Source organism: Antechinus flavipes, chromosome 2, assembly GCF_016432865.1.
Source record: "Antechinus flavipes isolate AdamAnt ecotype Samford, QLD, Australia chromosome 2, AdamAnt_v2, whole genome shotgun sequence".
Classification (NCBI taxonomy): Eukaryota; Metazoa; Chordata; class Mammalia; order Dasyuromorphia; family Dasyuridae; genus Antechinus; species Antechinus flavipes.
In genome coordinates, this window is record NC_067399.1 from 157487377 (window position 1) to 157513141 (window position 25765).

Sequence of the window (25765 nt, forward strand, 5' to 3'; positions counted from 1 at the left end):
TTAAGGAGAAAAGACCAAGAATTCCATTTTGGACAGGTTATGTTCATGATGAGAATCATTGGAGCAGACAAAATCACAAAGTGAAGTAAAATAGATGAAGAGAAAAAAGGACCCAGGACAGAACCCTGCAGGGCACCTACTAGTATTAGTTATTAGTATTAGTAGGTAGCAGGAGTGCTGAAAGGGTCTCTAGAGAAGAGGATGGTCTGGTTAAACTGCTTCACTAGGATAGGAAATATAAAAAAAGAAGGAGAGTCACTAACAAAGAGGTGATGGCCTTAGATCGAACTGAGGGGTCAAGAGATAGAGGTTGTGGTATGGACAAAAATTAAATTTGAAAAGAGAAAGAAGAAGGAGTTTTGGAGGGGCATGTGGATTGAGATTAAGGGGGTGGGGGAGCTCCTGAGGGAACTTAGAGGAGTGGATAAAATGGGGAAAAAATAAGGTAACATAATAGGGTAAAAAAGAGAGCCTGAGAAAGAAAATAGCAAGTAAAAATAAGATAAAGGGAAATTCATAAGTAGTAATTATAACTTTAAATTTAAATAGGATGTATATATAGCAGCTCTCTTTGTTGTGGCAAAGAACTGGAAATTTAAGAAATCCCTGGCAATTGGGAAATGGGATTGTAGTATATGAATTTAATAGAATATTATTGTTCTATAAGAAAGTATGAGTTCAGTGATAAAAAGACATGAAATAATGAAAAATGAAGTGAACAAAACCAAGAGGACTTTATATACAGGTGATAGCAATACTGTTTTAAGAATGACTTTCAGTGACTAAGTCATTTTGTCTATTATAAATAAAAAATAAAGGACATGTGAAGAAATCCTTCTATGGCCAGAGAAAGAATTGATAAATAGAAGTATGTATATAATAGTTTTACATATTTATATGTGTGTGTGTATCTATTCGTTTCTAATGGTAGCAATCTCTAGCAAAAAGGGAAAAGAAGATATTGTTGTATACTTGGAAGGAATATTAAGTTGTACGTGGCAGATTTGTAGTTTCACATGCGATCTTTTTTTTATTGTACTGTTATGAAAATGCTTGTTTTGTTCTGTGAATTGAAAGTAAAATTAAAAAAGAAATCCAATAGATGATGATCAGCTAACGGGATTTTAGAATTCTTGATTGTGTAAGGCAAGTGATGTTCAAGCTGTTTTGAGTATCAGTATTTTTGATGAAGTCCCATTGGATGAGGGCAGTGTGGTGATTTTCTTCATTTAAAATAAAATAATATGATGGTTCTCTCTGGGTGAGAGCAGGTTTCTTGGGGAGGTTTTCTGGAAGCAGCCTTTGTTGCAGTTGAAAGTAATAATCACCTCAAAACACAGCCAGGTGACAAAAGTTCAGATCTTTTATTGTCTCCAATATAGCCCAGTTAGTTTTCTTAGAGGCCTATCTCTCTGCTTGGTTCCAAGAGCTCTTGCCGCTTTGTCCTTTGCTTCTGCCTCTGCTTTCTTCAGCCTCCAGAGCCAGCACCAAGGTGAATCTGTCTTGCCTCTGAGAGAGGGTGTCTGGCTCTCAATCTCCCAGAGTGCTCCTCTCCGACCCCAGTCAATGTTCCGAAGTAAAACTCTTCACTCAGAGAGAGCTTCTGGCTGAACTCACTTGATGCTCTCCTCTCAATCTAAATTCAGCTCCATTCTCGACTCGTAGTTTCTTCTGACTTGATGCTCCCCTCTCCATGTAATTCAGCTGAATTCTGTCCGAGAGCCTCTGTTTGTTTCTTATATATGAGAGAGAGGAATTGTGGGATATGAGAGAGAGGGATTATGGGTTTCTTCCCAGAGTGCTCTCTGGCCCTAAGAGCTTTAAGGGAAGTGTGAATTCACAAAGTTACAAAGTTTACTTTGTGAAACTCCCATACTTGTGAATTCCAATGAGTAAAGGTGTGAACACAAGCATTGTATCAATTAGTTCTACTTAGTACCTTGTTTCAGATTCTGGCCCAAAACATCAACTCTAATGAGTTAGCAGTTTGTAAAGATTCCAACAGGGCAGCAGTGGGGGAAGAGAGAAATATTGTGAATCAGGTATTGAGCTCATTGAGGAAGGAAGGAGAATGTCCTGGGGGTCTTTAGTAAATAATTACCAGAATTTTGATTGATTGGAAGATGTGAATTGTATGGACATCAAAAGAGGAGAATGATGGAGGTAGGAGGAAAACCTGGAAGTGGAAATGGAGAGCAATGAAAATTACAACTTCTTTGCCTCATTCATTGAAAGAAAGGAAAAAAGTGAAAGTGCAGTCAATGCTAGAAAGGGTGGCCAAGGAGGCTGTGCCATCAGGAGAAACTTGTAATATCTTGTGACTAACAAGTTGCCCTGTATGGGATGAAATTCTGAGAGGCCTATTCCTAGTAGCATGTGAGACTGCTATTGTTGCTATCTTTTGGAGAGTAATGAGGATTACTTAGGGAAATCTGAAGCTGATCAAAGATCTAAAGTTAATATTTGCCAGACTAGCATGAGATTTGGAAGGCTAATGAGTTTGTGGCCTTAAGAAGAACCTTTGAACTGAACTGAAGAAACCAATGAACGCTTCATAGTAGGCCCTGAATTTTTAAAAGATATATATTTTTTATGTCATTTTTGATTTTATTTTTTGGTTGTGACTTTTTGCCAAAATGTTGGGCCTTTACATAGTGTCAAGTTTCCATTAAGCGAAGTCCTTTTTACTTTGGAGACCTTTCCATCCACTTCATCTTTGTAATTCTCCACTGTAGACTACTTGCCCTTTTTATCAGGTCTGAGTATCAAGATCAAGCCTTTAAGGATCAATTAAAATGAAGTATTCATGGAATATAAGGCATTGTAATAAGAAGAAATAATTTATGCCCTTGGTATAGACTTCATATTAAATTCATCTTCCCAGGAAAACTTTACTACCTTCCTCAGGATTTCTTTTCACTCATTAGGGTCTTGAGTTTGGAAGTATCTGAAGAAATCTAGGGGATGGGAAATTAGCTCCTGAAAATTTAAACCAGAAAAAAAAATCATGTTTCTTATCTTTCAAGGTGAAAGAAATGGCCTTATGAAATTTGGTTGCCTGAATAAAATTAGGAATTTTAAGAATGGATAAACAGAAATGATGATGTAAAGCTTTTCTCTTATAGGGAGATATTTAAATCATTCTGTTTTCCATAGATTTAGCAGTTTATTTATTTTTTATAAATGTTATTGATTCCTCTGGATTCTTTGCTTTCTGATACCTTATTGAAATTTATCTTTAATGAAATTTAATTATGATGCACATTTTAGCAAAGATACATCCTGAAGAAATAACCCCACTCTTGCCAGCTGTCTCGGGTGAAAAAATTGGTGAGGATCAAACCTGCTTTTTTCTTCAAGTATTATTAAGATATATGGTTATTCAGGTAAGAACAAAATACTATGCAACTGAATAGTTGTATATTTTACCTCAGATTTTAATTGTTATTAATTTACAAAATTTAGTCATTATTCACATACGAGTTATGAAACAATCTTAATATTAATGTCATACAATGGCTTCAACAAAGGTATGCTAAACTATATTATTTTTTCATAAATGAAAAATTTGGCTTAAATATTAACCGACTCATTCAAATCAAAGATTTGGCTAAATAATGTATAACTAAGTTGGAATTTAAAAGTGTAGATTTTTGAAAATGATTAGCTCTATGGGTTTCCAAATATTTGTCAAGTTCCTGATATATTAGCAATTTTATTTATATTCTTTATAACATTTCCTCCTATAGTCCACCTTATAATTTACAAATAAATTATAACAGGCATTTGCTGTCATTTTGTAACTTTTAGATGTGTGAAATAGGTTGTAGAATAGAATCAATTACAGAGTGGAATCATTTATAAAATACAAGATCAACATTTGATTTTCACAATATAATCACTATATTTAAGTAGAACTGACATTTCAGTGAGATTTTTAGTTTAAATTTTATTATGAACTTAAGAAACAGCCTCCAAAACATATACAAATACATTGCTATACAAAGTAGGGCAAAAAAAAAAAAAAAAAAAAAAGAATTGAACATGAAACTATGACTGTATTTGATACTACCTGTTTTTTAAAAGTATGTAATAAATTCAGCTTGTTACTTTAAAAACTACTTTGTCAGTGTATGCTTCCTGACTTTCTTCTGTTTTCATATATACATTTAAAAAAATTGTAGTTATCTTTTCTTCCCCCTAATCTTTTTTTCTTTCTTGTTTCTCCTTTTTTCCTTGATTACTTTTGCTATGAAAAATGGGGGAAAGGAGGAGAGGGGAAAGACATAAAAGCATAAAGTTCCAAGCATGACCAATTTCTTAGTAAAACATGAATTTACCAATAAGTAGGATTTCAGTTTCCCCCAGTTATGGGATTATAAATTAAAGAATAAAGCACTCAAAAAGACAAAATATGTCACAATAACTCAAATAAAATTATGATTTCAGAAAAAAAAATCTGCAAAGTAAGAAACTGATGCAGAAAGAAGTGAAAAGAACAATGTATTCATTAATATCATAAAGAAAAACAACTCTGAGACCTAAAAACTCAGTTATGAGGTTAACAGGACTTTTTATAATTTTGATAAGAAGGAAGAATAATAGATAGAAGAATATATGATTATATAGGAATTGGGAATAAGGGTTAAAGCAACAACACCTTTCTTCCCTCCTGTGTGATAAAGAAATGTTTACTTTTTGAATCTAGCTGCATCAGCAGGTACAGACATAGCAAACCAGACTTCTTTGGAATTTAAACCAGACATTCTTGAAGAATAGTTTAATGGTGTAGATACTAGACCAGATTCGCTATTATTCACCTGCATCTTTTAAGGGTAACAAACTTCCTTGACATAAATTTGTTATGTGGTTAATTAATAGTAGTTAATGGGAGAACTGGATTTATAAACTTAACTCATTACAGCTGACTAAATTTCTGAATTAAGTTGAGACAGATTCATGATTTAGGTAGTAACAGGACAAAATCATTATTTTGTAAATGAATATTTACAATGAGTTTTGTCAATGAAAAAGAGACAAAGAATCAATCTGATTATTTCAAAATCAAAACTCCAACTTTGTCACAAGCAAACAATTTCACATAGTGGCTGTGTTAAAAATAGGTATTTATCTTTCTGTACCTTGAATCTTACACTTTTCTGTCAGGAATTAGGTGTTGTGCTTCATCATAGGTTATTTGGACCGATGATCAAAGTTTTTAAGTCTCAGAGTTGTTTTTCGTTATAATGTTGTTATTGTGACCAGTGTTTTGTTTAATTCTCTCTGCATCAATTCTTATTTTGCAGGGTTTTTTTTTTCCCCAAAATCGTCATTTTATTTGAGTTATTGGAAAATATTTTGCTTTTTAGAGTGCTCTATTATATAATTTATATTGGCATTATAGCTTGATGCCTGTAAAGTTATTTCTATGGTTTATTTGGATTTTTGCCTCATTGTATTGTACTTGATTGTATTTTTTCACATTAAGCTTTAAATACTAGTGAGGCAGAGTACTTGAGTCAATATTTTGGTTTATCACTAAGTGACAGACAGTATAGACTGATTTGCAGAATGCCATTGCTTTTTAGGGTTTGTAATTAGTTAAAAAATGTGTTCAGAGGATAAAGCACTTACAATTCATGTGAATAGATTATGACTTTTGCCATACTTTTAAAATATTAAGATCTCTTTAAAGGATAGGTGGCCTAGTACAATCAGGAGTGTACTGGGAGTCAGGAAGACTTGGGGTCAAATCTTGCCTCTGATTCTTATTAGCACTATGATCCTGGCAAGTTAATTAACCTCTTGAGCTTTAGTTTCCTTTTCTGCAAAATGGGGAAATTTTGTAGATGGAGTAACTACTTCATAGGGTTTTTGCAGAATACAAGTGGAATATTATATGTAAATATTTTTCATATTTTAAGAGGTTGTATAAACATAGACTATTCAAACTATGTAGATATAAAGCTGCTTATGTTGTATTTTATGTTTAAAAGGTTTTGTCATAATAATTTACTTGAAACATTATTTTTGAAAATGAGTTGTACAAGTTCACCTATTTTATAATTCTCTCTTTACCATGACTGTTTAAGTTTTTATTATGCCTTTGTAGCATAAAGTAGGAATGAAAGGTTTGCAACAAGAAGAATTTATTTGGTCAAGTCTCAATTCTAGTTCCATTTCTTCCAAAAACTAGTTCTGTGGCCTCTGGGCAAATTAACTTTTCCAGATTTATATTTCCTTATCTATAAAACGAGGAGGTTGATCTAGCTTCTCCCTAACATGTCTCCTCAATCTATAATTATATAATCATTGTCATTTCCAAAATAGTGTGTTGGCTATTGAAAATCTATTGCAAATCTTTTCAGTGTGGTCCTTGATCTTTTGCTCATGATTATCAAGTATTGATTTGGGTGTGTATTATATGAGAGCTAATTATAAAGTTAAATGTTGTGCCACTAATAAGATTAAAATTGTCATATATAACCCCTATAGGAGCATATAGTAAAGGAAGGAATTCTCTTTAGCTGTGGAATTTCCATAGTTAGAAAACTATCTTTAAAAATTCTAAACTACTTAGAAAAATTTTAGGAAACTGATATAGAAATGAAGTTTCTAAACCTTTGGCTCATAGTATTGGATATGTATTACAAGATAAAGTTTAAATAAATGTTGAAAGAAGTTAATTACAAAAAATAACAGTAACAAATATTTATTAAGTACCCACAATTGAGAAAAAGAACAGGCCTTATTCTCAAATTGCTTACATTTAACTTGGGATATTAAAACACATACCAATAAGTAAATACAGAGGCAATACAAAATATTGCTAATTCCTGGAAGAAGTTGCACCTGAGCTGTGCTTTGAAAGAAGTTAAAATTTTTATGAAACCAAAGTGAGGAGAATATGTGTTAGTCACACAGACACACAATAATAAAGTCATGGAGATAAGGGGGCAAAATGCAATGAATAGGGAGTGGACCATAATTGCCATATTTGCCTTGAAATATCTTAGTTTTGATACACATGTTAGTGTTTAATCTCCTTTTTTTCCCCAGTAAAAGTTTTAAAGATTAGAAAAGATTTGATTATAGACATATAAGGAAAGAAACATATTAGGATATTTAAGTACTGTGAAATTATAATATTGTTACATGAATATATTGCTGTATTTGGGATTTTCTCAAGTTAGAAAATTACAGCTTTTGATAAAAGTTCTAAAATACTTGTTTTTAAACAGTTATTCATATTACAGCTCTTGGGCTTTGTTAAAATATTAGGTATTCATTAATTTAATTAGTTTTAGTTTTAAACTTTTCCCTTTACTGTGAAGATAGTTATAATTTTTGAGAACCCTATAGTTCAATGTATGTTAATTTGGGGAAAAAAATGTATTATCTATTTTTTTAAATATTTAAAGGCTGCGAGTTTGGAATGGAAGAATAAGGAGAACCAAGACACTGGGTTTAAATTTCTCTTTACTTTGTTTCGAAAGTATTATCTTCCCCATTTGTTTCCAACATTTACAAAATTAACCAACCTCTACAAACCTGTCTTGGGTAAGTAGTGATTTTAGCTACTTCCACTGAATAGTTTCCTTTTACATCATCATTAAAATTTTTACTAAAAATAATTAATCAATTTTTAAAGGGTTAAATAACATAAATACTTTTTAAACTTCTGCTTTTAAAGAATTTCCTAAGAAATTGCAATTTTTATTCTTCTGACATTTAAATTATTCACACTCTCATGAGGAAACAAGTCATCAAAAGATAATTTATATTGGGTTTGGAATGCATTACTTTTGGCTATAATTTTACTGCCTTTAGGAAATATTAAAATTAGTTTTAATTTCCTGAGGATCCCATTACAGGTGATAGAAATATTGTAATTTAAAGAGATCAATCCAGAATTAAAATTTGTGATTGAAAAGTGAGTAAGTTGCCTATAATAAAATCCAGAACTGCCTGTCTTGTTGTAGAGAGCATAAATGTATTTTAATCTTTCCTGCACTAAAAACAGTAGCTTTGGCAAAGAGGAGGAGGAGGAGAAGGAGGAAAGAGAGAGAGAGAGAGAGAATGTGAGAGTGTGTGTGTGTGTGTGTGTGTGTGTGTGTGTGTGTGTGTTTTTGTGTGTGTGATTGGGGAGGGATAGCTGAGACACTTACCTATTCTTGCATTTTTATATTGTCAATTTTTTGGTAAAGATGTACTTGCTAAAAGCTTTGCTGCTTATGAAACAACAGATTCTGTATTCATGTATGATTGTAATCATATTTAGAAAAATTATCATGGAAGATAGACAACTGCATATGTATACTATAATATGTTTTATTATCTCAAAGCTATTTCCATATTTAAATCTACAATAGAGGAGAAAAAAGGCTGAAAAAATATATTTGACTGACTTTCTAAAAGATGTGCTAGATTAAAAATGAATGAAATCCTCTCAAAACTGTACTATATAGTGATGAGATGAATACTTTCCATTTTAACAGAATTCTCCTACCAGGAAAAATGTTTAGTAAATTAAAAATCAATAAATTTGGTTAATTTATTTTATTAGGTGTTAACATTTTAAGTCTTAAAAGGATGTAAGGATGAATACAGTAACACTGTGTATCAGTCACAAGTGGTTCTTTACCCTATTATTTTTATCATTCTCATTACCAGAGAATTTTACCGAATGCTTTAAAATATTTAATACATTTGCCTCAGGAGTTATATGAGGTAATTGTATTCTCTTTAATAACAGTAGGATCATAGATTTAGACTTGAAAGGGAACTTTGAGCCTCTTGAGTTCAACTCCTTCATTTTACAAATGAGGAAGCACAGAAGAAAGCCCAGGGTCATACATTTTCTATGTGTCTATGGAAACCATGTGGTTTCCATAATAACAAAGCTAGCACTCTTTCCACTAATCCATGCTGCCTTTCTCTGTATTATGTTTGTAACATTTATGGATTTTTTTTCACCTGAATCTGTAATTTTAATTTGTGTAGATACCTCCTTACAGGGAAACCATTTGTACCAATATAGTTCAGCAACTTTTTGAGAGTTATTTTGGGCCTTGAAAGTTTAGGTAATTTGCTCAGGATATCGAAAAATATTGCTGTGTTCATTGCATTTATATCCCTAGTGCTGCCTATCAAAATGCCTGATACATAGCACTTAAAAATGCTTGTTGATTGATGTTTTAAAAAATGGAACTTGAGCCCAGGTCAACAATGCTATGTTAACTATACTACTTAATATTGGTACAACAAATGGTCTTTAGATGTAAAACAATATAGGCTAAAAATAAATAGATAATTTAGATGCAAAGTTATTTCCTAATCAGAATCTAATATAGAGACAATGATGGTGCTATCAAAAAGTACTACTTTTAAAAAATGGGATTTGAGTGTCAGAATCATGAAATCCTTATACCAGTTAAATATAACAGCATTCTAATTTAGACAGATGTATCAAATGCAAATGTTTACTTAACTAGATTGTGTACTCTTTTTTATATTACCAGACATCCCCCATTCAAGACCAAAACCAGTATATGTTACTTCAACTCGAAATAATGAAAATACGTATAGCACAAAAATTCCATATATGGCAGCTCGTGTTGCTTTTATTAAGTGGATTGTAACATTTTTTCTGGAAAAGAAATACCTAACAACAACTCAGAATACTAAAAATGGAGGAGAAGGATTGCCTAAAATCATCCAGGTATTTTATTAATCATTTGGCCTCACTTTCTTCAATTTTTATCCAAAAAACACAAACAGCCAAAGGCAATAGATTGAAATTTTTTGGGAGGTAGACTGACTAGTGTAAGAACCAGAAACAGTTATTACCAAGTTGTGTTATTATGCACTACTCAATGTGTATTTGGAAAGATCAGTCCCATTTTTAAAGGAAATTTTACATTTTCAAATATTATCTGATTCTACTTTGGTTACAGAATGTTTGTTAGGCTACAAAGTTGTCATAGCTAAAATTGCCAGTATTTTCTGTTTCCTGATATCCCTTTGCCAGTATTCAGAAGATAATACAACTTTTGAAATGTGTTTTATTAGAAGCATATTCTTGAAATATATGTTTGAGTGAGATTTAAGGGACAGACATCAAATCAATAAATATTTTCTTTATGCATAAATTTTCTATCTTGAATTATTTGATCTGGCAAATTAATCTTAAGCCACATGATACTAAGGGATTAGATAATAATCATGTAGTATACTACTTAACCTTCTACTATGGGCCAAGCAATCTCCATGTTGCCAAAATAGAGGTACTAGCCAGTTGGTATGGTCATTGCTGCCATTTATAATTTAAATATAGTTTGTCATAAACCGTCTCTATAGCCAGAGAATGTTATTTCCTTGGTGAGTTTCCTTTTTTGTCCTTTATTTACAAAACATTAGTTTCCTCACATTCCTTTCAAAAGAGATTAACAGAGGGCCTAGAAACTTCTTCAGCCCGAAGACATTTGATTTCCTTGCCAAATCGAAATAGATGGAAACAAAGGGCAATAGTGGTTAAGAAAATAAACTTTTGTAAACTTACAAAGAATGATGTTGTAAGATTATGGATAGTATAATTCCATGAAACTGAGAAGCAGACCTGGCAAAAAAAATCAGTATATAGGAAACTTGGCAAAGAGACTTAACTAAGCTTTATCATTACAGGAGAATTTTAAGGATGAAAATAGTAAGATGGTGAGCCCATGAGAAAATAAAAGAAAGGTCTATTAATTTATACATTTTGAATACTTTTCCTTATCTTTGATAGTGAAACTACCACATTTAGATTCCAAATTCACAGCCCTTCAAAAAGTTTTTGATTTTACTCTCATTCATTCTTATGGATCACATGATTTATCAGTGGATTATAGATAAATGTTTATAAGGTTTTCAAGTCACTGTTTACTTGGAGGCAACTGGCAGTCTCCATTTTTATAGTAACTCCAGCTGATTAATCATTTGTTCAAACCGTATTTTTGTATTTATAATTTTATAGCTGTAGATTAAACTCTTTAATTAGTTAATGATTTTCCTGGGAGGGAAATATAATTGGAGTAGGTGAAGGGATAACTTATAAATTAGATATTTGATATGTAAAGTACAAGCTATAGAGACTACTTGGCTGTTTACTGAAAGTAATTTTGGGATTACAATTTTAATGATTTTCCTGCAAACCTAAACTAAAAATTGATAGTAATCAAAAATCCTCTAAACAATAAATATTTTAGTTTTTTAAAATGTGGCTTTATGTTTTGTAAGCTTTTTCAGCAAGTTGCAACTATTCTTTTCTAGAATGTTGGTGGAATGGTACAAGAGAAAACCTCTGAGTTGGAAGTTAGTGGACCATCTGAACAGGATAAGAATCATTCTAACAGTAGTACTTTGTCTGATCGAAGACTTAGTAATTCCAGCCTTTGTAGTATTGAAGAAGAGCATCGGACTGTATATGAAATGGTTCAGCGAATTCTTTTGTCTACCCGAGGTTATGTCAATTTTATCAATGAAGTATTTCGTCAGGTTAGTGGAATATATTAGTCCCTTGTGTTTAGAAGGGCTGTTAACAATTTCGTTTCTATAATAGGTGATGATTCTAAAAAACCTAAGGTGATGAATAGTGATCCTTCTCATTTCTTTCTATGCAGTTTTATTTCTTGATTTTTAAAAAAAATGCCTTATTATTAACACTGTTAGTAATGCATTTAACACTGTGCATGTACAACTGTGTATCAATGTGTGTGTGTGTGTGTGTGTGTGTGTTTGTGTGTTTGTGTGTGTGTGTGTGTGTGTGTTTTGAATGGCCGTTTAGATTTTTGAGTCTTATAAAATGCTATAATATTGAAGTAATGTTATCTTCCTTTTTGTTTCTTAAATCTCCTTTGGTACTTTAAAAGATCTTCTATTTTATTGGTATGACGACTCTTTATACAATACAGGTTACAATCTAAATGTCATATGTTTTAATATGTAATTTTCTTTTATTATTTCAGGCATTTTTGTTGCCTTCCTGCGACATATCTGTAACAAGAAAAGTGGTCAAAGTATATAGAAAGTGGATATTACAGGACAAACCTTTGTTCATGGAGGAACCTGATAAAAAAGACATTACTGAAGATAGTGATGCAAATTTGGGATTTTCAGTGACTGAGACAGATAACAAACAGGTGCTGTTTTATTTGCTATATTAGCTAGGAATACATTATAGATAGGAAATGGATAGAGACAAGTTTCCTTTAAACTGCATTGCTTTTGGGATCTGTGAATAGTGAGAGTGAGCTGTTTCATAAAAGGGTTTGAGGTTTTGCAGAAGGAGCTTCAAGGCAAGGACTCCTTAACTAACAAATTATGTCATACCACCCTTTCTGGTTCACTATCTCCAATGCTGACTATTTAGTAAAATATTTTCTTATATTTATGCTTTACATGTAACTATTACATTTTTAACCTTTATGTTTATATAAATAGAATTTGGGTGATAGTAGGCTTCAAAGAAATGGTCTCCATTAAGGTATCCAGATCAATTCAGTTGTTAAGTATCTGAGAGGAAAATTTGCAAGATATTGACAATAATAATTTCTTGTATCTGATCCTTTAAGGCTTTCTAAAATACTTGTAAGCATTGTCATCATGTGGTTAAAATTATATGCCCCATATATTTGATTTTTTTTTTTTAATTTTACCTATCTAGAAGTCATGAAGAGGGTACATTTATATAGAACGACATATTATTGAAACAAAAGTAACTGCTAGGTTTTATTTAGGTTTGATTTAAATTTCTAACAAAATTATTTTAAAAAATAGTCAGGTAATTTCTAAAAGTACATTTTTATGATGAATAATTTATTAAATGCTTTGACATTTCCATACTAGAGATGTATATAGCTAAATCAATAATAATCTCTATTACTAACAGTCTTGACTTTTAAAATAAATGGCTACATGATTTATAAATAGGTATGAATAAAAATGAGTAAGTACACATTTGTCATTTTTAAGCTTTTGAATAATATTCTTCTGTATTAATCAGTTATTGTTTTTAAAAGGCCACAACTGAACATTCTGGTCACAAACGATCTTCAAGCTGGGGACGAACTTACTCCTTTACTAGTGCTGTTAGTAGAGGCTGTATATTAGAAGATGATAATAAGAATATTAAAGCTGGTGTACAAGCTACACTACAGGTATGTGGCCAGAACAATAAAGTGAAGAATACCCAAGAAATGTTATTTACTTAAATATTTTATTATTGTGGTATAATTTCATTTTAATGATTTTATGTTATTAACAGATAGTAGTCTTCAACACATTTAAAACTTGAAATGATAAGCAACTAGAATGTATAAAATACTCATTTTAACTCTTCTTCTGACAAACTACAGAGCTTCTGTTTTTATTTTTCTTACTGTGTAGTTTTATAGAACGAGCTATTGTTGTTGTTTCAATTGTGTTTGGCTCTTCGTGATCTTTTTTTGAGGGTTTTCTTGGCAGAGATACTGGAGTGTCTTGCATTTCCTTTTCCAGCTCATTTACAGATATGGAAACTGAGGAAAATAGTTAAGTGATTTACCCAGAGTCACAGGGCTAGTAAGTGTCAGAGACTAGATAAGATCTCATGGAAGTCTTCAGGCCCAGGGCTCTGTGCACTATGGTTCTACCTAGCTGCCTTTATGGGGGGAGACTTACAAAAATATAAATTCTTTTTGGGGAAAGATGTAGGAGAAATTTTATAGTAATGGGACTGTTATATAACTCTAATTTGTCAGAGAAGTATTCTTGGAATGTGTCCTGGCTTTAGTACTTTACTGCATTTTGACCTTTGGCAAGTCACCTAATCTTGTTGAAAATCAGCTTCCTTATCTGTAAAGTAGGGATAATAGTATTAGTTTTATCCTCTCAAAGAATTTCTAGGAGGAAAGTGCTAAAGAGCTATATAAGTGTGAGTAGTTGTTACAATATATTACTTTGTACTTGGTGCATTTGATAATCATTTAATCCAAGAGTCTCCCAGCTATACCTGTTTATACCCATGAGCTAAAAATCATTTTTATACTTTAAAATAACTTTATTTAAATAATTGTTTAAAAGTGTATAAACAATTCTCAGCTCCCTGGACTATACAGAAGCAGGCGACTGGCTGTGGGCAATGGTTTGCCAATTCTTGATTTAATCTGTCTCTACCCTAATTTGCAGTTCACACTGCATCACTAGTTGCTGTTTCATTACTTTTAGATCACAAGATTCAGAGCTGGAATGTGTCAGCCAGTCCAGCGCTCTCTTTTTAAAGGCGAACATACTAAATCCTTTCTCCTTAAAATTTCCTGTCTTAAAGCTGGACATTTTCACTGGCTGCTCCTCATGCCTGGGTTTCTTTCCATCTTCATCTCTGCATGTTGACTTCTCTGGCTTCCTTTAAGTCCTGGCTAACATCTCACCTTGTATAGGAAGCCTTTCCTGATCCTCCTTAATTCATATGCCTTCACTCTCTTGATTTTCTGCAGTTTATGTAATTCATGGTGGTTTGCTTGTTATATCTCTTGCTAGACTGTGAGCCCCTTGAGGGCAGGAACTGTCTTTGTAACCTCAACACTTAATACAGAACCTAGTATTTTGTTGATGCTTAATAAATGTTTTTGACTGATTGAAGTAACTTGTCCTGATTTTAGAAAGGAGAGAATTGGGTTAGATCCCAATGCTTCTGACTCAAAATTCAGTGTTCTTTTGAGTGTTCCCATGATGCTTGTCTTATAAATTAATTATTTCTTTCTTAAAATTTGTTTTCACCATATTTTTCTATGAGACAAATATTTTTTTAAAAGAATTGATATTAAAAGTGAACTGATATCTAAAAATTGAACAGTATCTTGACCTCAGTCAAACAAGAACATCCTTGTAAATACATTAAATTCTGTACATCTGAGTGAGATAGCGTATATAAAGTCTAAGGGGAGAAATCATCAATTAGGTGGAATTTATGATGATTGATTAAATTTATATATATATATATAATATATATATAAATATATATATATATTAGTAGAAGAAATTCTTTTCATGAATGTCCATTTTTTCTTTACTTCCTTGTAACTGCTCTTTGGTTCTCTGCTGTGTACCTTATCTACTTTATACTTTTTTCTCCCCTTCATTTCCCTTTCTCCCCCCCCCCCCCCACATACAAGCTACATTTAAGAAAAGATGTATTTATATATATTTATATATATATATACATTTATATATGGATATATAGATATATGCATACATATATACACTCATATCCATACACACCTTATATACACACACATGTCTCTACTGACTCTAATTAAATTCTGCTCCATAACTTACCTTACTTATCCCTACCCATGGATCCCTCCCTTGTCTTCTTTTCTCACCCTGTGGTTTCCCATTTGCCCAGTTTTTCTCTCTCCCTCTCCCTCTCCCTCTCTTTTAAAAATAAATTTTGGAGGGTGCTATACCTTTCATGGTATTTATGTAGCACTGTCTATTTAACTCATTACTGATATCAGTAGGTTTTTCAGAACCACGTGCCCTCCTCCCCCTCTAATGCCTTTGTGTAGGACCCAGCTTCTTACCCTATGGATCACAACCACATATGGGTTCTTATAATTGAATGTAAGGGTTATGAAATTATGATGATTTATTAAAGTTTCCATAGTCATTTCCCCCATATCAACCAATTTCTTTTTATTGGCAGGGATCAGATCTAGAATAGAATTGTTCTCTTTTCTCCTTTTAATGCATGATCATTAAAGTAACTCAGGAAATTAGCTGCTGTTTTAGGCAGATAGATTGGAATGCTCTTGCTAGGTGCATATACTATCACTTGTATCTTATTCCAAAGGTGTCCTCCACTGCCTCTTTTTGTTAGGGTTATCTATAGTCTATTCCTAATCACAGACTAACATCTTAATCTCTCTTCATTGGTCTTCCCCCAGGTCTTTGCCATCCAGTCAGTCTGAGGGTTCCCCGGGTATAGAATACACTCCCTTCTCATTTTGGTTTCTTAGAATCCCTTGTTTACTTTTCAGAGTACATCTTTATCATGATTTCCTTCCTGACATCTCTCCTGGTCTCCCTGATTTCTAGTTTTTATTATCTTTTTTGCTTTTTATATGCTTGTACTTATTACCTTGTTTATGTGCTATGTCATTCAGGAGAATGTAAAGCTCCTTAAGGATAGGCATTGTTTATTATTATTATTATTATTATTATTATTATTACTAGAAATAATAATAATGACAATTAGTATTTATATAGGTCTTTAAAGTTTGCAAATTGTCATACTTATGTTATCTCATAATTGAATATTACCTAAGCAATTGTTAGAAAAATACCCCCTTTTAGTCATGCTTAGTATTTCAGATAGAATCGAGTGCTTTTGTCAACAATTGAGATTAATAGGCATTGCTTTTAGAATGGATATAGATCTTTCCTTTTTTTTAAGTTAAATTATGCTGTATCTCAAATCATTTAACGTTTATGAATTGAGAACGAATTCCCTATTTTTCCTAGCTCTGAAGAACTGGCCATTATTAGGGTCTTTAACCCTGATTTGTTCTTAGCCTTAATGCAGATTTTGCAGTTCGATGTACCTATTGAACTTAGTACTTGTTACATTCTTTCATTAGGAAAAAGTGCTCAAAACTTAACATTGAAGTTAATTAACAAATATTAAATGTCTTATTTTATGTGCAGTATATTGTATTAAGCTCTATACAAGGAAAGTGGAACATGGTTTCTGTCTTTATTAGTTGTCATTCTAGTATGTTTATAAGGTGAAAGACCATGAGTAATTTGTATGCATTTTTTTTCTCTCTCTTTATGTTGACTTGTGAAGCTTTGGGAACATTTTTCCTTGGCATGATCAAAAGTTATAGATTCAAATTAAGGATGCTAAGTACATTAATCTATTTATTTTAGGCAGTTATTTAATACAGTCTTTATTTCAGTCTTAAAATTTATTATACTCTTGATTGTATTCTAAGTTTTGCTAAAAAGATACTCTTCTTTTCAATAACAAATGATTATATTTGATTAAAATGAAGCCATTCATAGTTTCTGTTTCAGGAAAGCATTTGGGAGATTTTGTTTTAATGTAAGTTTCTTTCTTTACAAGAAAATTATCAAACTATTTTAGTGAAAGTGATTTTTTTTTTACATCAGAAAATTCAAAATGATAAAAGTAAGCACATTTTTTACATAGTCTTTTTGAGTTTGAATATAATCAGTGTTTTTTCTCTAGTTAGCAGAGTTAACTAGAGGGCAAGGTTGATTATAGACTCAATCTTCAAATGAGCCAGTTAACTATATAAAGTTAAACAATGATGTTTAGCTGTGCTACACATTTTTTAAGACCTAATATAAGTTTCCTTTCACAAAAAAGGGATCTGGGCAAAAGAGTGAGACTAGAGATGTGTTTCTACTGAGTCTGTATCCCAAAAAGATCATAGTAAAGGAAAAAGGACCCACATGTGCAAACATGTTTGTTAGCAGCCTTTTTTGTAGTAGCAAGGAACTGGAAATTGAGTGGATGCCTATCAGTTTAGAATGGCTGAATAAATTATTATATATGAATGTTATAGAATATTATTGTTTTATAATTAATGATCAGCAGGATGATTTCAGAAAGGCCTAAAAAAAGAGACTTATATGAACTGTTGTTAAGTAAAGTGAGCAGAACTAAGAGAATATGGTACACAGCAACAGCAAGATTATATGATGATCAATTCTGATGGACATAGTTCTTTTCTTTTATTCTTTTTTTTTCCAAGAATTCCATTCATATTCTTTTTTAATGTGTTAAATACAATATATGTTTACATATTCATAGTTATTTTGCTGCACAAGAAAAATCGGACTAAGACATAAGGTAAAAATAACCTGAGAAGCGGACCAAAACAGAGGGAATGGAAATGCTATGTTGTGGTTCTTATTCATTTCTCATAGTTCTTTCGCTGGGTGTAGGTGGTTCTCTTCATTATTGAACAAATCACTTGTTCATTTGGTTCATTTCATTGTTGAAGAGAGCCATGTCCATCAGAATTGATCATCATATAGTATTGTTGTCGAGGTATATAATGACCTCCTGGTCCTACTCGTTTCACTCGGCATCAGTTCATGTAAGTCTCTCCAGGCTTTTCTGAAAATCATCCTCCTGGTCATTTCTTACAAACAATAATATTCCATAACATTCATATAGAATGTGGTTCTTTTCAACAATGACGTGATTCAGACCAATTCCAATAGACTTTTTTTTCCAATGTTAAATCCAATATATGTAAACATATTTGTACAATTATCTTGCTGCACAAGAAAGATCATATTATAAAGGAAAGAAAATGAATAAGAAAACAAAATGCAAAGGAACAACAAAAAGAGTGAAAATGTTATGCTATAATTCATATTCAGTTCCTGCAGTCCTCTTTCTAGGTGCAGATGGCTCTCTTTATCAAGAAATCATTGAAACTTGTAATGACCATGTTTAGCACCCAGGGTATTTTAAAATTAGCCGGAGTCAGGATAAGTGAAAGTCATTGATCTTTATTTTTTGTGGATGTGAACGGGAATGGCGATATTAATTAAGTAAGAGCAGTCATGACATGAATTCGCCCAGGAGTGACTCTGGCTTTCTCACTCCACCCACCAATTCCTTCACCCAGTCTCCTATACAACACATCAAACTTGCACAGAAAGTGGACAGGACCATTCTTTCTGCAAGCATATTTTAATAGAGTATTGTCCAATTGGTAATTAGCCATAAGTGCTTGGACCAGAGCTCAGTGCATCTGCTCAGCTTCAGCCCATTACAGAAACTGACCTCAGTCATCCCATTGTTGGAAAGATTCACACCAGTCAATATTGATCATTATATAATATCCAATAGACTTGTGATGGAGAGAGTCATCTGCCTCCAGAAGGAGAACATTAGACATTGAATATGGATCACAGTATAATATTTGCTTGTTTTTTTTTTTTCCTTTTTGATCTGATTTTTCTTGCATAGCATGATAAATGTGGAAATATGCATAGGAGAGTTGCAAATGTTTTATATATATTGGATTACTTGCTGTCTAGGGAAGGAGAATAAGGAAAGGAGAAAATTTTTAAGACACAAAGTTTTACAAGGGTGAATGTAAAAAAATGTAAAAAAACTATCTGCATATATTTTGAAAATGAAAAGCTATTATTAAAAAAAAAAGAATATGACTAGATAAGCACAAAACCATCATTATTGCTGAAATATAACAGCAGCCCCAATTTTTAAAGTGATGAATTTACTTAGTTAACTCTTAGTAGCTTACTTCCCAAGGACAAATTTATGCTCTTAAAATCTCATTAAGAGTAAAAAATATGCTATGTCATTGCATGCTTTTTTTATTTGAATCATTAGTGCCATAGTTTAATTTTATTTTAGAGGAATTAATGTATGATATCATTAATATCTATGTGATCTTAAAAGTTAAACTAAACCATCAGGTATATATTTTAATACTCTGTATTCCTCCTGCTCCTGTAAAAATGAACACCATTCTAATAGTATGGGATTGATGTTCTGAAGTAGATATGTTTGACTTTAAAATAAATTAACTTTGAGAAATTAATTTTCTTTTTGTTTCAAATGTTGTAGTTGCTTTTATGTTGTGCTATCTTCTGATAGAGGTGGTGGAGTCAGGTGCAAAAAAAGACATTATGTTTTTGCATATGGTCATTACGTGAATTTGTTCTTCATGACATGAAATAAGGGTGTTATTTTTTCCCCTTAACTTTCCTTTTTTATTTTATTTTTCTTGTGCAGCAAGATAATTGTATAAATATGTATTTATATATTGGATCTAACAGATTTTTTAACATGCTTTAACATATATTGGATTACTTGCCATCTAGGGGAGGAAGTGAGGCTTCTGGAGGGAAATTTGGAACACAAGGTTTTGCAAGGGTCAGTGTTGAAAAATTATCCATGCATATGTTTTAAAGATAAAAAGCTTTTAATTAAAAACAAAATAAAACCTTTATCAGAACTATTGAATGCAAAGATTTGTTCCCAGTTTTCTGCTTCTATTCTAATCTTGTTTGCATTGGTTTGTTTGTATAAACCCTTTTTAACTTAATATAATCAAAATTTTCCATTTACATGCTAGTTCTTCCTTCATTATCCATAGATCTGAGAGGTAGACTATCTTTGGTTCTTCTAATTTGCTTATATTTATAGGTATTTTTGACAAATTCTGCCAATGTCTTTTTATTGGAGCCATGTGCAGAAGTTCCCATGCTTTTGAAGGAACAAGTTGATGCCTGTAAAGCTGTTTTGAGTATTTTTAGGCGCATGATAATGGAACTTGCAATGAACAAAAAGACATGGTAAGTTTACTTGATGTGCTATGTTTTATCTTTTAATAGTATAATTAAAATACTAAAATACTGCTGCACTCCCTATTAGAAAATCTGTAGTGAGTTCCCAATTGGTATAATAAGGGATTTCTATGAATTGTGAAAAATTTAAACATGAGACAGTGTTGGTACTTTTTTGTTTTTAAATATTAATAATAGAAATATTTTTGAATTGTGATCACTTTATTACATATGTATATATACCTATACATACGTATTTCTACATTAAAGCCATATACATAGTTTTATAAGCAGGTACCCCAATAGTTTATTATATATCTTAATATAATGTGTAAATTGAAAACAGTTGAAGGGCTAAGATGTTATGGAAAATCATGTTTTTTCTATTTACCTATTGATTGATAATTTTTTTTAATGTTAGCAAAGAGATAATAAAGTTTTAAATCCATTCTGGAAAAAACATTTTCATATAAAAATGACAATAATTTAAAATATTTTATTAAAATTCACATAATGTTATTGTAGGGCCCCAACTGACTTTTTTTCTGTCTTTCACTGTCTTTGAAATAGTGATGTTTATAATAACAGTCCCTGCTCTCAAGAAGCTCACATTTTAATTGGAAAGACAGTAGGGTTCAACTTTTAGAACTTTTGGAAAAGTCTAGTGCGTCTAGTGTAGTAGCAGAGTAAATGGCAAGATCCAGGTGTCCTTGAAGTGTACAGTATCAAGTCAAATGGTAAGGGCTTGTGTTCTATTGTTGTATCAGAATAATTATAGTTGATAATTCTGTATTCATCAAAGTGGAGTGAGAGACCATGTACACTTTGCTAATGAGGGATTTGGAGGGACCTGGGCTTATGATAAAAGAACTACTTCCTATTAGATATTTCAGACTGGATAGTCAAGATATCTTAAACTCATCATGTCCAAAGTAGAACTCATTGTTTTCCTCCCAGCTTAACTATCTTACATTTTCCTATTTTTGTCAAAAGTACTACCATTTTTTCAGTATCTCAATTTCTCAATTTCTGCATTCACTCCTCTCTCTTCCTCACTCCATATATAGTTATTTAATAAATCTATTTCTATCTCTAGAACATTTCTTCCTTCTAAACCTTTTCTTTTTATAATAATTATCATAGGGTTAGTAGACTAATTCATCAGAAAAATCTTATATAACTTGAGTTTTGACTAATAATTTGATGAATTTTCTTGTGCTAATCTTATGAGAAAGACAGTGAAGTCGCGTAAATATGATAATTCTGTTTGTTCAGTGAATTTCTGAAAATGGTTGAATGGCTGGACTAAAAAGTTATCATTAATGAATCGATGTCAAATTGGATGGAGATTTCCAGTGGTAAACTTAAGGTCTCTGTCTTTGTTTCAGTGCTGTTTAACAATTTTTTCAGTGACTTAAATAAATAGTTGGTTAACTTACTTAATACACAGATGCCACAATGCTGCAAGATATAGCTAACACTGCATAAAACTATTTTAAAAATTGATATGAAGATGAAATTAAGCAAATATAAATAAATATTCTTATATTTGTGTTCAAAATGTCTGCTTCTCAAGTATTTTCTAGTAATACATGGCATGGAACAATTTGTCTGAAAAGGATCTGGGGTTTTAGTGGCCTGCAACCTCAAAATGTATTGAGTAAGATTTAGGTTTTTTTAAGAGAACCATCGTTTCTAGCAACCAGGAGGTGGTTGTTATGTTACTGTCCTCTACTCACATTTGATCTGGGGTAGTGTTCAGTTAAGGTCTCTTGGAGTTTTAGGAAACAAAAGCATTGATAAGCCAGAGATCATTCGGAGAATGGTAACTAGGATGTTGGAGAATATTGAATTCCTGCCAAATGAGATGTTTTCAAGAGATTGGGTATAGTTAGCTTGGAAAAGAGATGATAAAGATAAAATATAATCATATATTTGAAGGATTGTCATGTGGATGGGGATTTGATTTATTGTTCTTGGCAGTAGAAAACAGCACTAGAAATAATAGGTAGAAGTAGTAAAGAGGCAAATTTAGGCTTAGAGGAAAAAAAATCCTAACTCTTGGAGGTAGACCAAAGAAGAATGGATTGCCTTGGGCTCTTTTGTAATTAATTAAGCGTTAAGATTAACTTGAAGAGGAAGAAAGCCACAAACATGATTACAAAATAAGATCTCTAAGGAAAGGTTAAAGAAAATTGTTTTTGAAAATATGTTAAGTGTTAATGTTAAAATGTGTTATAGAAAATATGTGTTGACATATATGGAAGGAATTTAATAGTAGATTTTCCTTAAAGAATAATAATCAGTTGTCTCTCTTCACTGGAAGGAGAATAAGAAAAAAATGGCAAAAATGTATGATTTAACTTGCTTCTAAAAATTTTCCAAATGAAAAAGATTGTTAAATATGACTACACATATTGATTTATGCTTTAAAAGCAATTTTGTATGAAAGTGTGAACCTTCATGAAAATTGTTTTTTTAAAGTGTGTGTTTATATTGGAATAGAGTTAATGGTCTCAACCGATTTGAGAGTGGTCTAGATTACATAAGTGTCTTGAAGATGGGTACTTGTTTGATAAATACATTAGACAACCTCTGAGACTAATACAGCTATGAGAGTCTGAATTGAGATTGGATAATAACCTTAATTTCCATATATTTAAAGAGTTGATTGACTTTTCTTCCACCATGTAAAGACATACTACATTTGAGAATAGAAATGAAAATGTTTTGAGATGTTTTAAAAAATGCCATAAAATCCGAGTGTTGCCATTTAAAAACCATTACTACAGTAGTCTATGATTCCTGCAGACCTCAAGAGTCATTAGGAGGAGTATTTTTCAATGTTTATTTTGTATTGTGAGATTGTATATTTTGGTATTTTCTTTGGTATTTAGTGATTTGTTACTTTCTTGATAGGATTATTAAGCTTCTTTGACTAATACATGATTTTTTGGTTGATATCATTTTTGAATCTTTTCTTGAACTCACTCCAAATATCTAATCTGATGCCAAGTTTTACTGTTTTCTCTTCACAAAAGTCCTTATTTATGCCTCATTTTTTCCCCAACTCATATATCCATCACATTGGTTGCAGCTTCTTGTCATGTTACTCCTGGACTATTTTCTTCTGGTTGATCTTTCTACCTTGTCTTTCTTTATTCAAATATATCTTCCACTCTACTGCCAAAGTGATCTTTTTTAACTGCTGATCTGACTATGATCCCAAATTCCCCTACAAGATCAAATTTCTTTCTTTTTCTTTTTCTTTTTCTTATTCTTTTTTTTTTTTTTTTTTTAGCATTTCTCCTAATGTTTCTGCTCTCTTACATTTGACTTCCCTTATATGCTTATACTCTTTCCTTATACTCTTCAATGCAGCAACATAGAATGCTATTCACTGCATACAATGCATTTCCTTCCTTCTGACTTTATACCCTTCCCCTGATTATCCCTATTCCTGGAATGTTTTCCCTTTTTCTGCTTGACTTCCTTTCAGACTAGACTTTTATCTTGCCTTCTTCAGGAGGATTTTCCTGTTTTTCCTTTTTACTTTCCCCCTTTCCACTGAGATTGCCTTTCACCTCCTCTGTATAAATCTTATATGTATTTAGTTGTTCGTATATTGTCTCCCTTATTAGAATGTAAATTCCTTGAGAGCAGGGACCTTTTTTTTTTTTTGCCTTTCCTTTTATCCTCAATTACTAGCACAGTACCTTTCATATAGTATATGCTTAATATATACTTGTTGAATGATTGATTTGCAACATGTTTTTAATATGAGAGTTTAATGTAATTGAAATGCTTTACCATTGTGATAATGTATAGAATTTACATGCAACTTTTATTTTGGGGGTCCAGGGAGCAGATGTTGCAAATACTACTCAGGATAACAGAAGCTGTCATGCAGAAGCCAAAGGATAACCAAATAAAGGACTTGTTTGCCCAGAGCTTGGCAGGGTTACTTTTTAGGGTAAGTCTTTAAAAAGAAATAAATAAAACAAACCAAAAGAACAAAGTCCCACAATTCTGAAGAGCTAGCCAGGTTTTTTATTTTATTTTTACACACACACACACACACACACACACACACACACAATTTGTAACCATTAATACTTTTTTTAAAGTGATAAAATTATATTTAATTTATGGTTTGCTCAATTAACTTTTTGTACTTTATTTGATTTTTTCATTTTCATTTGGAGAGGCAAAATGGTGAGGTAAATAAATGGAGAGCTAGCCTTGGAGTCAAGAAGACCTGTGTTCAAGTATTGCTTGGCCTGGGATACAAACAAATTTTGTAGTTGGGACAAATCCCCAAATTCTCAACACTTTAGGTAATTCTCTAAGATCTATATTAGTAAAGGGAATTTCTCCATCAGATATTCCCTACACTAATGAAATCACAGATGTAGCTTTTCCTTCCCTACCCACATTTCCTTGCTCCTAATTTTTGTTTTGAAGTTAAAGACATTTCTATTTCTATTTTCCACAGTTTTGTTGTATTGGGATTCTTTAAGTCTTTAAGTTAAGTGAAATTAATTTTAATCATGGTTTAATGCTTTTGTAAATATGATTTCTCTGGTCCTTTCTTTCTGAAGATTTGTAAGTCATAGTTTTATACATTGTTGATGTTTAGTAATGGTTTGAATTTGTGGAATTAGATGCTGTTGATATCCTCTTGGTCATAGCTTTATCTTTGTTAACTGTTTTTTTTTTCTTTTGAAAATTGTTTTAATTTTAAGTTCAAATTTAGAACTAGTTTTTATTTTCATGACTTTAATATTTAGATTTATAAGTTAATCTGAAATCTGAATACAAATGTTTATTTTTTATATTTTAAAAATAATTTTGTGATTTTAGAAATTTTATTAAAATGCTTACATTGAACTTGAGCAGTCCAATTTCTGAACTGCTTTTTTTCAATTTTTCTTGATAATCATTCTCATGTTTTTGTTTGTTGTATTACTTGATGGTAGTGGAATACTCTCTAGAGTATTTTTCAATCATATGTATTCTTTATCACTTCTTATGTAAAGATCTTTAAGTCTTTGAATGCATGCAAGCTTATTTTAAGCATATTCCTGGTTTGTCAATAGATGTAATACTTTAAGGAATAAAAATCAGAATTCCTAAACTTATATAATAAGCTAAATATTAGCCTACCTTTTTGTAAACATGTAGGATTTATTTCAATAAAAAGAAAACCCTTTTCAGATTTAAATTAGGTTTACTTCTTATCAGAATTTTACTTAGTGTAAAAATACAATTATGAGTTTGTACTTATAAACCCCGAATGTCTTTCAAACCTTTTATATGTAGTATTTTTCATGTAGTATTTTTAATTAATATATTCATTTAAAAATATTAATTAGATAAACTACGT

General features: G+C 31.5%; 1 protein-coding gene across 1 annotated transcript in view; it reads left to right on the forward strand.

The window, feature by feature from the left end:
* The window catches only part of RALGAPA2 (Ral GTPase activating protein catalytic subunit alpha 2), a 397768-nt gene that overhangs the window by 64038 nt on the left and 307965 nt on the right, over nucleotides 1-25765 (forward strand). Inside the window, exons 7-14 of the mRNA XM_051975852.1 lie at nucleotides 3271-3386; nucleotides 7422-7560; nucleotides 9522-9721; nucleotides 11311-11535; nucleotides 12006-12179; nucleotides 13059-13196; nucleotides 20240-20388; nucleotides 24241-24352. Of these exons, the coding sequence (XP_051831812.1) occupies nucleotides 3271-3386; nucleotides 7422-7560; nucleotides 9522-9721; nucleotides 11311-11535; nucleotides 12006-12179; nucleotides 13059-13196; nucleotides 20240-20388; nucleotides 24241-24352 (1253 nt within the window). The remainder of the gene's footprint in view (nucleotides 1-3270; nucleotides 3387-7421; nucleotides 7561-9521; nucleotides 9722-11310; nucleotides 11536-12005; nucleotides 12180-13058; nucleotides 13197-20239; nucleotides 20389-24240; nucleotides 24353-25765) is intronic.